General features: G+C 36.5%; 1 protein-coding gene across 2 annotated transcripts in view; it reads left to right on the top strand.

Annotated features, from left to right (window-relative positions):
* Positions 1-15,069, top strand: part of Wtap (WT1 associated protein) — a 30,060-nt gene extending 14,991 nt beyond the window's left edge. For both annotated transcript variants that reach the window (XM_046449318.2, XM_046449317.1), the window contains exons 5-8: positions 806-933; positions 5,827-6,005; positions 11,946-12,100; positions 13,796-15,069. In XM_046449318.2, the coding sequence (XP_046305274.1) occupies positions 806-933; positions 5,827-6,005; positions 11,946-12,100; positions 13,796-14,379 (1,046 nt within the window). In that variant the 3' untranslated portion in view covers positions 14,380-15,069. The remainder of the gene's footprint in view (positions 1-805; positions 934-5,826; positions 6,006-11,945; positions 12,101-13,795) is intronic.
* Positions 15,070-16,085: the final 1,016 nt, after the last annotated feature.

The raw sequence follows: 16,085 nt of genomic DNA, 5'->3' as shown, positions 1-16,085 counted from the left end.
ATTTAATAATTTTAAATCATTTTAGTCTCACTTTTCACTGAGTAACATTTGTGAGTGTAAAATCCAATGTAGTTTTCCAAGTCTAGAAATCTTAATATCCTGATGTTTTAATAATTATGTAACTGTATTATTCATAGAAGTTAGGAACATAATGAATTATTATGTTTTGGTACCAGGGATTGAACCCAGGGGCACTTAACCACTGAGCCACATCCCCACCCCTTTTTTATACTTTGATACAAGGTCTTGCTGAATTGCTTAGGCTTCGCTAAATTGCTGAGGAGCTGGCTTTGAACTCTGTAGCTGCTGGGATTACAGGCATGTGCTACTACACCTGGCATGAAAATTTAAAGTACTATTTGTCCATGCAGTTATTGGCAATTTTTTATATTGAATTGGTTAGAAAATACCAGTTGGCATTTTTGTGGATATTATATACAATAAACAAATTCAAATAATGCCGTTTCCTGTTTTGGTTTCATTGTGGTCTGACAGGTTCTCACTTAGTTGCTGAGGCTGGTCTTGAATTTGCCATAATTCTGCCTCAGCCCCCTAAGTCACTGGGACTATAAACTCATAACTCAGTGTAGTAGATAGTTGTGGAACATAATATCATTACTTCCTAAAAAGAGTTCTCATAAGCAAGAACAAATATCCTTGTTTTAAAAATAGGAGGAAAACTATACTTGATTGACCCTGGATTTTATTAATCTTGACAGAGGTCATTGAAACTTTCTTTTGATTTAATACAGTTTGATCTTGAAATTATATTCATAATGTTTTGTAATTTTTTTCTTTTAATCAGCAAATGACGTAACTGGTTTAAGGGAGTCTGAAGAAAAACTAAAGCAACAGCAGCAGGAGTCTGCACGCAGGGAAAACATCCTTGTAATGAGACTAGCAACGAAGGAACAAGAGATGCAAGAGTGTACTGTAAGTATTTCACATTGTGTAAGCCTTTAGTTGAGGAATTGGATTTTAATTCAGATTATTATATGTTAATTTTAAATACTTACAATGGTAAATATGAATGCCTATTACTTATTTATTTATTTAAAAAATTTTTTAGTTGTAAATGGACACAATACCTTTATTTTATGTATTTTTATGTGGTGCTGAGGATTGAAGCTAGTGCCTCAAATGTGCTAGGCAAGTGCTCATAAAGAGTGTCTCATCATTAGATTTTAAATTTTCATCTGTGGCCAAGAAGGCATTCTCTGAAATTTTCATGTTTTATGAGAATTAGTATATATGACTTACAGATATATTCTCAGCTTGATATCTAAGGGTGTAATTAATTAAAAAAAAAACAAAACTCTTTGTATATTGCCTAATTTCTACTGTCTAGGCAAGGCATCTGATTCCTTTATCTTCTACTCTTGACCCTTTGCAAAGAACTATTTATTCTAGCATCAGCAACTACTGTGTCTCCTTTTTAATTGTTAGAGCATAAATTTGTGCTGTTTGACATGTCTACATAGATCTGAAATCTAGTGTTAAGTTTGATTGTCTGTCTTTGATAATTTAGATTCAGTGTGAGATTATCTTTGACAGTCCTAGCCATTTCTTTTTTTAAGTGTGTGAATATATAAGAAAGACAAATTTTATTTAAAGATCAGAGGCAACACTATCATTGTGAGCCAGAGGGATTATAGGCATGAGCTATTGCACTTGTCTTGTTTGTAGTTTCAAAATAACAAATGCTTCTTCAACTCTTATTTGATCAGTCTATTAAAATCTTCTAATGTATAAGGCATTATTCTGGTCACATGGATATACTAAAAGTATATAGTTTGTGTATGTGCATGTATGTATATACAGTATAAAATACATTCCTATTTTTGCTTTCTTACAGAATGTACATTAGGGCCCAGTAATGATTCTTTCATTTCCTGCTCAGAGAGCATCTGCATTTCTTCAAAAGCCTTATTCTTTTTTCCTTCATTTCATAGCATAAGATCTGCACACATATTCATTTTCTCTCTCTCTCTTTTTTTTTTTGCAGTACTGGGGATTAAATCCAGGGCTCTCTACCACTGAGCTACATGTCCCCCAACTCTTTGACTGTTTTTTTAGGGGAGAGTGGGCGGGTTGGTGATGCTAGGGATTGAACCTATGGCTTCACACATCCTAGGCAAGTGCTTTACCCTTGAGCCACATCCCCTTCCCCCAGCATTTTTTGAGTCAGAGATTTACCAAGTTGCTCAGTCTGGCCTCAAATTTTTGATCCTCCTGCCTCAGTCTCCTACATTGCTGGGATTATATGCAAACACCACCATGCCTGGCTACTTTTTCGCTTCTTTCTTCACTGAGGAAAAGAGTAGGGCCTGGGGTTGTGGCTCAGTGGTAGAGCACTTGCTAGCATGTGTGAGGCACTGGGTTTGATGCGCAGCACCACATAAAAATAAATAAATAAAGGTATTGGGTTCATAAAAAAAATATTAAAAATGGAAAGAACAAAGAGTAGCCTTTGTGATCCCCCCCCCCTGCTTTTCACCACTTTTCATCCTCTCAGTTTAGTTTCTGTCCTACCACTGCTACTTTTTTTCTCCATGAGCAGTAACGAATGTCTAAACAAATACCCTTTTTATGCAAACCTTCAGAGTGCTACTACCTGGGAGAGAATAAATGGATGGTGTAATGTCTTATGTCATATCAGTGTCTTTTAAGTTCTTTCTCTCCTCCTGATTTCTACTCTTTACATCATAGTTCTGGTACTTCTTACTAGTTGCCTAGACATTAAGTATTATTGACTCATGTCTGAGTCTCCAGCTTTTCTACATACATACACATATAGTGGCAGTTATGATCATTAGTCATGCTTGGTTGAATCCTGGTGGACAATATGCCATGACCCTTGTAGTTGTTTTTGTTTATTTTTTGGGTTTTTTTTTTTTTTTAGTCATAGATGAACAGAATGCCTTTATTTCACTTGTTCATTTTTATGTGGTACCGAGGATCAAACTCAGTGCCTCACACATGCTAGGCAAGTGCTGTGCCATTGAGCTACAGCCCCAGCACCCCTTTTACTTTTTCAGTCTAGATTTTAAGATTATTTCAAGTAGAACCTAACTTTTTCATAGCTCTGCCTTGCATAGTACAGCCGCTTCCTTCAGTTATTATATACAGAGAGCAGGAGTAAAGCGCCAAGGAAAGGGTAAGATTATATGTGGCAAGTAACATTGAAGTTTCAGCTGAGGATGAAAAGAAAGGATGAGGATCTGGTATCCTACATATTATTCTCGGTAAGAGGGAGCCACTGAAGAATTTTGAAGCAGGAAATTTATGTGGTTGATCAGATTGGTATTTTAAGTTGATCATTCTGGCTCACATATTTAAGATAGATTTGAGAATGGCCTTACAACAAGAAAACCAGTTGGTAGTTCTTAAGTAGTCCAAAGAAGAGGGAGGCGTCCAAATGAGATAATAAAGCCGCTTGTGATAGGGAGTGGGAGGACAGGATAGATGTTTTTGAGGCACAATCAGCACAGCTTGTTCAGCTGGATGTTGTTGGGGAAACAACAAGGACGTTTATGGGAGGGATCACAGCTGGATCTCAGGTTTGTCTTTTGTGTAACTGTGAGAAATGATGCTACTAGGACAGAGCCTATAAAAAAACATGAAATTTAAAGATGCAAAATATCGTGTTAGGAAATAAAGAGCAAAATATAGTGTTAGGAAAACTGAGGAAATGCAATCCCATCCCATCCTTACAGTGGTAAAGAAATTGATTAATAGTGTGAAAGGCAAAAAGTAAGTTTCAGTAAAATAGGAATTTTTTTAGTTTTTATTTTTAAATATTTTATTGGTGTTAGAGATTGAACCCAGGCCACCTACATGTTGCAAGTGCCCTACCCCTTTCTGGTATTGTTTTTTTTTTTTAGTCTTTTGCCAGTCAAGTCAAAATAACATAGGAGTAAAACTGACTTTGAAAGTACTTCACTCGGTGATCTCTCTTCCCCAGCATGTGGAATTTATTCTAGTTATGTTTGCCTCTCTTCATGACCAAAAAGTATTGTTTGGAACTTTGCAAACCTATATATAGGAACAACGTAGAAACTGTTTTGGAGTGGGGTTTTCAGTTTTTGTTTTGTTCTGTTATTGTGGGTTCTCTTTCTTTTTTTCTTTTTCTTTCTTTCTTTTTTTTTTTTTTTTTGAGTTGGGTCTTACTCTTGCCTAGCTAGACTGATTGAACTTCTGGGCTCAGGCAGTCCTGCTTCAGCCTCCCAAGTAGCTGGGACTGCAGGTGTCTACCACCAACCATGCCTGGCTTAAATCACATTTTACTCTGTGATATCAGCGTGTGATTTTATACTATAAGATATGCCTTATTTTTCCTGTGTTAAATTATCTTAGTAGTTGATTTTATATTGAATAAGAAGTTGTACTTTTTTGATTAAACTGATTTACTTTTAAAAAATCTGCATTAAGTTAAACATTGTTTCTTTTGTATGATGAAATAGTAATTAAATATATTCCTAATCCACTTAGAATGTTTATGCCTTGTGCTAAAGCTTTGGTAGGAAATTTTAGCCTTCATCCTGTTTAAAAACAGCCTTAATGTGGAGCAGAATCTTGAATCAGTTCTACTTTGGATATGAAGAAAGTGATGAATTTAATACTAATAACGCTATTTCACATTTTAGAAATGTGTTTTTAGTGTGCTAGTACGTAATCAACTCAAGTTGCAATTGAAGTTTTCATGTGTAAGTAGAGGGGTTCTTGAATGGTGGGAGCAGCTCTATGCTGAGTGCCAGGAGGCCCCAGAACTAGAATTCTAGTCACAGTTCTGGCCGTGACCTACCTGTATCCTTGAACAGTGGTTTCTTTCTTTCTCAAAAATAAGCAGTTGGACTAGGTTAGTTAACTATCAGCTTTATAATTCTGTGATTTAAATCTACTCAGAAGGAAAATAAAAAGGATATATACTTGATTTTGACTTAAGGTGCTTTAGAATTTTGCTTTTAGAAAGGTATAATGCCAACTTATATAACTATATGTACTGTATATTTTTAAATTTAGAAATGCAAATGTTTTTAAGTTATAGTCTTGTGTTTGGTATATTTTTAGGAGGATTTATGATTTTTTTTTAATGTAGAATAATTTCATAGGCAAAAATCACAACAACTAATCAAGGACTCCACTGACTTTTTTCTTTCTTTTGTGGTACTGGAGATTGAACCCAGGGCATGCTGTACCACTGAGCTACATTCCCCATCCTTTTTTGTTTTTGATAAAAGGTCTTGCTAAATTTAGCAAGGCTGGCCTTGAGCCTGCTATCCTCCTGCCTCAGCCCAGTTGCTGGGATTACAGGCATGTGCCACCCCACCTGGCTCCACTCAGTCTTTTGTAATTAATATTTTAAACTTTGCCTTTTTTTTTTTTTTTTTTAGTGTGTGTCAGTATTCTTTAGTAAATATAGCCTTTTTTTTTTTTTTTTTGGTGTGTGGTAGTTTTATATTTGCAATGATGAGGCCTTTTGTTTCAGTGTCCCGAATACATGGAGATGTAATCAGATGGCCACAATTCTTGCATGAATAACAACTTTCAATTATAGTTGTTCTTAATTTAATCAGTGCTTTTTCTAGTGGATTTGTGTGTGTGCAGGGAGAGAAGCCAGGGCTCTGCATTCATGCACTCTGTCACCTCATGTGCTCTGTCACCTGTCTATTCCCTTAGCCCCTTAGGGGAAAAATTTTAAGATCAAAGGGGATAGGGATTTAATAAATGGAGCTGGTAAATTAAGTTAATGCAAGGGCATTTCCCCCATCATTTTACATATGTTTTCTTTGATTTGGTAATAATTGTTTCTTTTGCTTTGCACAGACTCAAATTCAGTACCTCAAGCAAGTACAGCAGCCGAGTGTTGCCCAACTGAGATCAACAATGGTAGACCCAGCGATCAACTTGTTTTTCCTAAAAATGAAAGGCGAACTGGAACAGACTAAAGACAAACTGGAACAAGCCCAAAATGAACTGAGTGCCTGGAAGTTTACGCCTGATAGGTAAACAAATCATACTCCCCAGTCAAGACTTCCCTGACAGTCCCACTGCGAGAAAGCTGTGGTGGGACAGCCAAGTACTCGTTTCCACACCAAGACTCAGACTTTTTGAGCCAAAAAAAAAAAAAAAAAAACCACATTCTTATACCGTGCAGCTTGTAATGATTAATGTAAAACTTACCAGATGAACCTTGTGTTTCAGCTTTTTTTCCTTCCCCTTCCCTTTGCTTCTGAGGCCTGATGTCGTCGGACTATTCCGAAGAAGAGGCCACCTCCGAAAAATTCCCCTTCTAGAACATGTAGACACTTGAGAAATGTTTCTGTTTGAAGAAAATAGAGGGAGAAACAGAAGTCTTAAGTCTGTGGCACACTGTGTCTTCAGACAGTTTGGAGGATTGAAAACCTAGAGATTTAAAAATCATGAATTGAACATGTAAAATTCCAGTAAAATGTAAAAACGGAATATGCATCGCTCTTAGCCTTGAGCATAATGACTTAGAGACACTGTGTATCAGTTTTGCCAATAAGACTGTGGACTTCATGATTGCTGAACTTCTGGGTCAAAACTCAAATGAGGTGATATTGCTTTTAAAGGTTTTTCTGCTGAGAACCAACTTTTAATAGTCATGAGAAAATCAAATAATAGCTGTCAGTACAAGTAGAACATATATTTAACCATCTAGCTTAGGGCTGTCTCTTACATAATGGAGCCTTAAATCAATGTGGTTTTCATCAATGGTTTGTTCTTTGAATGATTTTAAAAACTGCAGACAACTGAGGACTGTGCAGACATGAAGGTGTGGTATTGAACTTCAGGTTTAAACTGTGTGAAGCGTTATGAACGTTCATTTCACAACTAGATTGTATAAGGACATTGGCTGTGATGATGAGACTCACTGCATTATTTTTTCTCAGTAGTGAACTTTATGAATCCCCATCCCATTCAACAGGCACATGTTAAAAGAGCATTGTCACTGGTGTTAATGGGGGAATGTGTTCCTTCGTTGTATTGGGGCCTGTTGTGTTACACTCTTGATATTAAATTAAATGTGCCTTGGAATAGTCGCTTTTTCTTTTTCCCCAAAGTTCAAGGAATACTATGATTTTGTTGTACTCTTAACATTTTAATTTTGGGGGGCTGTGGAGAGCAGATTCATTTTGGAAAAATGGTTGCTGTGCTCTCAAAGTGAAGGAAAAAGCCATCTCATTTTTAAAAGACCTACTTTGTTCCAGCTGGTATCATAAAAGACAAGGAGACTTGATACTTATTACTTTTTGACACTTTGTCCTAGGGTATTGTAGTAGAAATTAATGTGGGACAATCTCACGGGGTGCCTGCCAGAAGATTGGGGACATAATATGTTAGAACTATCGGCTGGCCTAAGTGAGACATTTTGCGAACCAAAAAAAAGGTATAGTGACCATTTCTAGAAAATTCATATGATCATTTAGATAAATGAGGCATTATTTTCTTCATGCTTCCATCCAATCCTGGAGGTGAATTTTTTTTTCATCAGAACATTCTATAAGTCACCAATTTGAATTTTCGCTTGGTGCTAATGGAGTCTGAGATGAGTAGAAGATAAATGTTCCAGCTTGTCCCAACGTTTAAGTGCAGTTTTAACAAGGTTGACTTAAGTTCTTTCTTAATCATTCAAATCAATTGTAAGTATCTTGTATGTTTGTGCTTTAGGGAATTTGTGGGGCAGAGGGTGGGTTGAGGTGGTTTATGTGACTTTGCAGCAAGAAATCTGCTTCCAAAAATTGTGTTTTAAATTATCTTATTGTGCCCACATTAAGTCTTTTGTATTTATTTTGTGCTTTTTAAGATTTATGGCCTAACTATATTTATAGTAGGTCAAAACGTAGTTCATAAAATGTATCAATTAACATGTACTCAAATTTAGCTAGCATCTTTCTTTGCCACTTAGGTATAGTCACTTTGAGGTCTGTGGGCTTTTATTCATGTTATTGTAAAACTTTTCTCTTAATTAACAAGATAATAGATGCTTGTATGTAAAATTGAAACACTTGGAAAAAGGTAGAAATGAAAAGTGAGTGTCACTCCTGGATGTGACCTCATTCTTCCACTCTGCTTTCCAGGAGTAGTAACCATTGTTGAATTTCTTGGGTATCATCAAGATAATTTGTATGCATACACAATCATTTTATGTGTATTGATTTAAACAGATGTGGTTATACCATTACATACAAATGATTTGTAGATCCCCACCACCTTTCTTTTTTCTCTTGGGCATTTTTTAGTACATATAGTTTACTATATTTTAATGGTTACATAGTATTTCCATTTTATTAGTGAATCATAATTTATTTTAATGAATTTTTGTTCTGTAAAATTAGGCTATAAATCCAAAGTTCTTTGGGTTCTAAAAATACATTATTAATTTGGAACAAATAATGCTACATCGATTATAATCAATGTGTAATAATTCAAGTAGAATGGGGTTTTGTGTATGTGTGGTATTTTTTTTTTTCCACTTTAGTATTTTTCTGCTTTAATTTTATGGGCGAAAGATTCCTGAGTTATATTGTCCATTTTAGTCAAAATATGTCATTCATGTGTATAATGCGTACATTTTAGCCTATGTTTCAGCACATTTAAAGGGGTATGTTTTAGTATTTGGCAGTTTTCAGTTTGCATTTAATCACATTGGTAATTGTGTGCTCATTTCTGCAAAATAGCCTGCCGGACCTCCCTTCACCTCGAAATACAATGTTCATTTCTTCATTCCTTTTTTAAAATCCTTCTCTTCAAATATTTCCCATTATATTTGTTTTGTGAGTTATTTGGTTTTAGAAATGGTGTGTGTGTGTGTGTGTGTGTATAATTTAAAAATTATATCAGAAACATTTGAATGAATGAAAAAAAAAGAAAAAGAAACATTTGAATGAGAGGAATGACCCTGACTTTTTATTCATCTTTCAAACACTTTTTATTTATTTATTTGGTACTGGGATTAAACCCAGGCCTTTTTAATTTTTGTTTTGAAACAGGGCCTCGCTAAATTGCCCAGGCTAGCCTCATTTTTTTTAATATTTATTTTTTAGTTGTACTTGAACATAATACCTTTATTTATTCTTATGTGGTGCTGAGGATCAAACCCAGGGGCTTGCATGTGCTAGGCCGAGCACTCTACAGCTGAGCTGCAACCCAGCCCAATATGTGGCAATCCTTCTGTCTCATCCTCCCAAGTTGCTGGGGTTATAGACCTGCCCCTCCAGTCCTGACTTTCAATTATTTTGTATGTTTTGTTTCCTAAACATTTTATTTATTTATTTAGTTGTGTTGGGGATCAAACCTAAGGCCTTGCACATGCTAGGCAAGTGCTCTATCACTGAGCTACACCCCACTCCCTGTTTGCTGGGGGCAGGTGCTGAAGCTTGAATGTAGGGCCTCACATGCTAAGCATAGGTTCCACCCCTGATTATAACCCCAAGCCTTGTGTGTGTGTGTGTGTGTGTGTGTTATGCATCACATAAATTTTACATGAGATAATTAATAAAAATGAGATGAAATTACAGAATTTTTTTGAAAAGTGTTTTTGTTAGTGTTTGAGTTATTACTAATTTTAGAAGTGATAGTGTTATCTTAGATCAACTATTTATAAAAAGATGAGTTTTTTAAATCTTTTTTTTTTTTTTTTTGCAATAGAATTTTTTGGGGAGGTGATTTGGGGGGGATGCCAGGGATTGAAATCAGGGGCACTTGAACACTGAGCCACATTCCCAGCCCTTTTTTGTGTTTATTTAGAGACAGGATCTCATTGAGTTGCTAAGGGCCTTGCTTTTGCTGAGGCTGGCTTTGAACTTGAGATCCTCCTGTCTCAGCCTCCTGAGCTGCTGGGATTATAGGCGTGTACCATCATGCCCAGCTTGCTATAGAATTTTCGATGTTTTTATATGGGGTTAAGCCAGGTCATTAATGTATTTTACAGCTTTCTTTTCCTTATCTTTATTAAATTCATACAAAAGAATTTTCAGTTTAATTGCTGTATGCCTTGCAAGAAATAAAGTTGTTGCAGCATTGGTAGCCAAGTGGAAAGAATTCCACTGCCTTTGACAGTGGTGTTCATTATATCTTTTTTGTTGTTGTTGTCCATAATATCTTATTTCCTCATTGTTTGGTTTCTAAGTGCTTGTTCAGTGGAGGGTAAGTCTGAGGATGCTTATGAAAAATGGGATAAATCTGAAGCTACAGTAGCAATGAAGAAGAACACCAGCTAATATAATTGAAATATAAAAGAATAAAACCCTTGTCATGTGCTAACTTGTGAGTTTCACCTTGTACTCATTTGAGTAATGTTAAACTGGGTTTTACTGTTCCACAGATTTTTGTAAGGAAACTTACAGGCTTTTTGTTGGGTTAGAACATAAGCTGTGATAGTGAAAAGAACTTTGCCATACTACTTGAAAGAATAAGAATTATCTATCAAGTGCTCCCATTTTTAAAGTTCTAAGTCTTGATAGAATCAGATGCACTCAGAAGTAATGTATCAGGAAAGTGCATTACTACTAGAACAAGGAAAAACTAAAATTAAAATATTTTTAACCAATAAGGTCATTTTGAACTTAATTCAGTGAAAAGAATGTCATACTGTCCCTATCCACATCCCAAACTTATTATCACAGTTATATACTTAAATTAATACCTTTAAAAGTACCAGTAATTTCTGTCAGTATTGCTGAGGCTGAAGTAAAGCTGTTATCGGGGCTTCTGATTTTACTTCTGCCATTGCTGTGCATGTGCTTATAGGAACTACAGTATATGGCACTAGCATTTGGAAATGGAGCTATTGAAAGTAAGGCACTCCTAATTTGGTAGACATTTTTATGTTTGCATTATTTGTCCTAAGTAGTCCCTGATTGTTGTGATTCATGGTTGATCTTTTTCCACATTAGTAAAAGCTAAGCTGCATATTAGTATTAAATTTTAAAACTTATGCCCCAGTTTGGCGACTTAAGAAAATATCTATCTATCTATATGTATGATATATATATTTCATATAAAAAGTTAAATGAGACTGGGCAGCTGTGGCACATGCCTGTAATCCCAGCTACCTGGGAGGCTGAGGCAGGAGGATAACAAGTTCAGGGTCAGTTTGGGCAATTTATTGGCAAGACCCTGTCTCAAAAAATAAGAAGGGCTGGAGGTGATAGAGTGCTCCTGGGTTCAGTCCCTAGGCTGGGGAAAGAAAAAGTTAAATGAGGCATCGATGAGTGAGTAGAAAAGAGCCCCCACCCTCCATTCCCACTGCTAGGGATCAGGCCCAGGGTCTTGTACGTGCTGGGCAAGTGTTCCACCACTGGGCTACCCCAGCTCAGAAGAGTTTTAAGGCTTAAAATAGTAATACTGAAAGTGCTTCACTTAACAGAATAGGTGTATTCTTGAGAAGTATGAAATATTCGTGTGCCAGAGAATCTACTTAGTAGGAGGAATTTATATGTTTTTCCTAGCAAGGATAAATATATTTTCATTCATTTATAGGTTATTTTAGAGAAGGTATTTTAAAGAAAGTACATTTATGACTGATACTGCATGTACCTTTTCAAGAACTTTTGTTTGATAAAGCTAAGTACCTGAGTGTAGTTAATATGGTATATGCAAGATGTGTATTACTTAACTGGACTGTTTCTATTTTAAATGATATTTTGAGTTGAATAGATTATTGATGTAAAAGAAACAACAATAAAAAAAGGCTTTTTGGGTACTCTCTGTATAGGGGTTATTTTTGCTGGTGTATAGGCAAAATACTGACATACAGAAGATGGACATGTTCCAGAAAAGAAGATGGTAATTATAGGGTGGCATTTATTGTGAAGTAGTTACGTTCTGTATGTGTTATATCTACTGCTGTAGTAATGCAAAGAAGGTTATAGAGAGTTTTATCTTCATTTTGTGATGGTTGGCTCTTTCCTTTGCAGCCAAACAGGCAAAAAGTTAATGGCGAAGTGTCGAATGCTTATCCAGGAGAACCAGGAGCTTGGAAGGCAACTGTCCCAGGGTCGTATTGCACAGCTTGAAGCAGAGTTGGCTTTACAGAAGAAATATAGTGAGGAACTTAAAAGCAGTCAGGATGGTAAGGGGTTTTTTGAAAAGTTTGCTTAACTTTGCACTGGCTTTAAAACACTGCCAGGCATGATCACATAGGTTAGATTCTGTGCATGCTGTTCTCTGTCTGGTTATATAAAATTATGAATGAAACATTTTTAGTTAAGTCAAAAAACAGCCATTTAATTTTAGGATTTTTCCTCCCTCTCCTAATTGCTTACTCCACAAATTGCATAAGAATTTTTTTTTTTGTTTGGTGGTTAAAAGGTGTATCTTTAACCACTTCTTGGTAAGAGTGAATCTTAGAAATGTTTAGCAATTTCCAGTAGTCTGAAAAGAATATAATTTTATCTATCAGGGTCCTAGTGAATAAGAGATTTAATATTTAAATTTGCTTAAAAAGAAAAAAAAATTGCTAAGACAACCCAAGTTTAATAGTTAGCCACTATCCTCTTTGGGGCAAGTAGAGGTGCATCCAGTGCTCTTTCTCCTGTTTGTGAAGAGGACTGATAGTGAGGCACATAGCCAAACTGAACATTTAAACTGAGGGATACCATATCTGATGGTTAATTGCAAAGAGAATCAGTGGCCAAGTACTACCTTTACAACTACCTTTTAGTTGGGCACAGTGGAGAACACCTGTAATCCCAGTGGCTCCAGAGTCTGGGACAAAAGGATCATATGTTTGAGACCTGTCTGGGCAACTTAGTGAGACCCTGTTTCAGAATTAAAAAAGGACTGGGGTTAACTTGTACTACTTGTAAACATGTTAACTAGGAGATTTTTATATATTAGTGAGGGACTTTGTTTTCCCAAAGTCTTAAAAACTTAACAGACGTGTATTTGGGGGTGGGGTATGGGTAAAGGGAATTGAACTCAGGGCATTTGGCCACTGAGCCCCATCCCAGCTTTATTTTGTATTTGTAGACAGGATCTCATTGAGCTGCTAAGCACCTCACCTTTGTTGAGGCTGGCTTTGAACTCGTGATCCTGTCTCAGCCCCCTGGGCCGCTGGGATTACAGGTGCCATGGGGCCCAGCTCGGACATGTGTATCTTAACTAGTCTCCTAGTAGTATTTTATGTGATTTTGTTCTTATATGTGAAGCAGTCTTTGGTAACAGCACAGACCTCTTAAGAGAATTAAAGAAACATACTGTCCCGAGGACTGGACCTACTGTGGAGTTAAGACACTGACTAAGAGGGTGAGGAGTAAGGGGATTGGCTGTGGTGAACCCACAGGTAAATGTGGGTCATATTTTTCAGGCTGTAACCAGCTATGTGTAGCAGGATGGCTTGAATCATTTTCAGCTCGGTTCTTTAATATATTACTTAAAGTATCCAATTTGCCCCCACACTCATTTCTGAATGGCTATTTTAAAATTCCAAGTAAAAATTTAAAATGTGTTGTGGTATTAGCATCATTGTTTCTTAGCTGGTCTTGGTGGCACACACCTGTAATCTCAGCCACTCAGGAGGCTGAGGCAGGAAAATCGAAGTTCGAATTCAGCCTGGGCAACTTAGCAAGACCTAGTCTCAAAGTAAAAAATAAGAAGGGCTGGGGATGTAGCTCAGTGGTTAAGTGCTCCCCAGTACCTCAAAAAAGAAAGAAAGTTGTATTTCTTTACTTAGTATTTATTGACTGCTTGGCTTTATGACTTTATTGAGAAATATTTTAAAATATTTTAAGAGATATTAAAGTAGGTTTGACTCTCCTTTGCACAGAACTAAATGACTTCATCATACAACTTGACGAAGAAGTAGAAGGTATGCAGAGTACCATTCTAGTTCTTCAGCAACAACTGAAGGAGACGCGCCAGCAGTTGGCTCAGTACCAACAGCAGCAGTCTCAAGCCTCAGCCCCAAGTACCAGCAGGACTACATCTTCTGAACCTGTAGAGCAGGCAGAGGCCACAAGTAAAGACTGCAGTCGTCTGGCAAATGGACCAAGCAATGGCAGCTCCTCCCGTCAGAGGACGTCTGGGTCTGGATTTCACAGGGAGGGGAACACAACAGAGGATGACTTTCCTTCTTCTCCAGGGAGTGGTAATAAGGCCTCCAACAGCTCAGAGGAGAGAACTGGCAGAGGAGGTAGTAGTTACGTAAACCAACTCAGTGCGGGGTATGAAAGTGTAGACTCTCCCACGGGCAGTGAAAATTCTCTTACACATCATTCAAATGACACAGACTCCAATCATGACCCTCAAGAGGAGAAAGCAGTGAGTGGGAAAGGTAACCGAACTGTGGGTTCCCGCCACGTTCAGAATGGCTTGGACTCAAGTGTAAATGTACAGGGTTCAGTTTTGTAATATTTTTCCAGCAAATTTTTATACAGTGTCATTTAATTTGGGAGAGGATACTGTCCAGAAAATTGATGCATACTTTTTGTCACAACTTGCCTTTTTATGGGTGTGTTTTTGTTTTGTTTGAATCTTCTTTTTCCCCTTTCTTTTTTCTTTTTTTCCCTGGCTTCAATACCTCTGCCACTTTGGAAATTGTAACAGTTAATTACTTTGAATGTTGCTAAAAGGACATTTTGTGTAGGGTCAAGTTATTTTTATATGAGTTAATGTGAAGTTGTAAATGGAAATCTTTCCTTAAAAGTATAACACAATGATGTCTGTATAAATCTGTGTCTCTAGAACCCGTGCTGTGTAAGGGCATTCTTCCTCATGCTGTTATATACTTCCGCACCATTCAGACTTGTTAGAGTAGATGTGGGTTTATGACTGCCAAGTTTGCCCAGTACCGTAGATTTTTATCACTAAAAGTTGGACTTGTTGATGGAATCCTGTAGTAGTTTCAGTGTTAGATACAATTTTTTCCACCATACATCTGTGCATTTTCTCTTTAGGTGACTGAATGTTTAAGATATTTGTGTGCATAGTTAACTCAATTTTTATGAACTGTTGTATCCTGTTAATGCATATTGCTCTGTGACTCCAGTATATCTTACCTGTACTGACCAAACCTAAATAAAGATTTTTATTGTAACTCTTTATCATTGGTAAAATTTTTTTGTTTTGTTGTTTTGGGTATGTTTAGCTTTTGTCACATTGTCATTGACTTGCTGAATTTTTTTTTTTTTTTAAGAGAGAGAGAATTTTTTTTTTTAATATTTATTTTTTAGTTTTTGGCGGACACAACATCTTTGTATGTGGTGCTAGGATCGAACCTGGGCCGCACGCATGCCAGGCGAGCGCGCTACCGCTTGAGCCACATCCCTAGCCCCAACTTGCTGAATTTCTAATCATCATCCTTTAACATGCCACAAAGCTGAAATTTAGGTCTGCCCATTCATCAGTTTTGATTGTGCACATGATTATTAATCTGTGCTTTTTTTTGCAAAATGAAGTTGGAGTTTAGGACTGTACTTTAATGTTTTTTTCCTGACATAAAAATAATAATTTAAAGATATTTGAAAATACAGAAAAGTCTAAAGAAAATAGTCACCCAGCTATTTTTTTGGTTTTAACTGAAAAGCAGCTTATTTTTGTGGCCTGATTTTAGTTAATTAGTGTATCCTTGTAGTCAGTGATGTTTGTTTTGAAACATAGGCCAGTATTATTGGGTTTCACTAACATATCTGTATATATTATATCACTAAGTCTATGGGGGTATTGGGATGTAGGAGAAAATGCTAAGATTGCTAAAGTTGGTTCCATTTTCCCCCCTCAACGTAATTATACATTAATTATCAAGGACTAAGGCATCATATGTCTTTAGAATTCTGTAACATATTTATATACGGTTGATATAAAACATGTCATTTCTGCTAAAGGCAAAATAGTTTTTAGACATAACTTGTAACCAGTGAACCTCAGAAGTGGAGTTAAAACAATAATTGTAACAGAAGTTCAACTTAATTTGGAAATGATGACTATATTTTGCATATCTAGCTGCATATCTGGTCTTAAGTGGTATATTAAAAATAATTACTGGGGGGGTGTAGTTGTGGCTCATGATAGAGCGCTCGTCTGGCACATGCGAGGCCCTGGGTTCATTTCTCAGCATT

This window comes from Marmota monax, unplaced genomic scaffold (assembly GCF_021218885.2).
Source record: "Marmota monax isolate L192 unplaced genomic scaffold, Marmota_monax_Labrador192_F-V1.1 WCK01_AAM20220418_F8-fsc00083, whole genome shotgun sequence".
NCBI lineage: Eukaryota > Metazoa > Chordata > Mammalia > Rodentia > Sciuridae > Marmota > Marmota monax.
The sequence above is the reverse complement of the archived record's forward strand: the minus strand, read 5'-3'. Positions and strand labels throughout refer to the sequence as shown.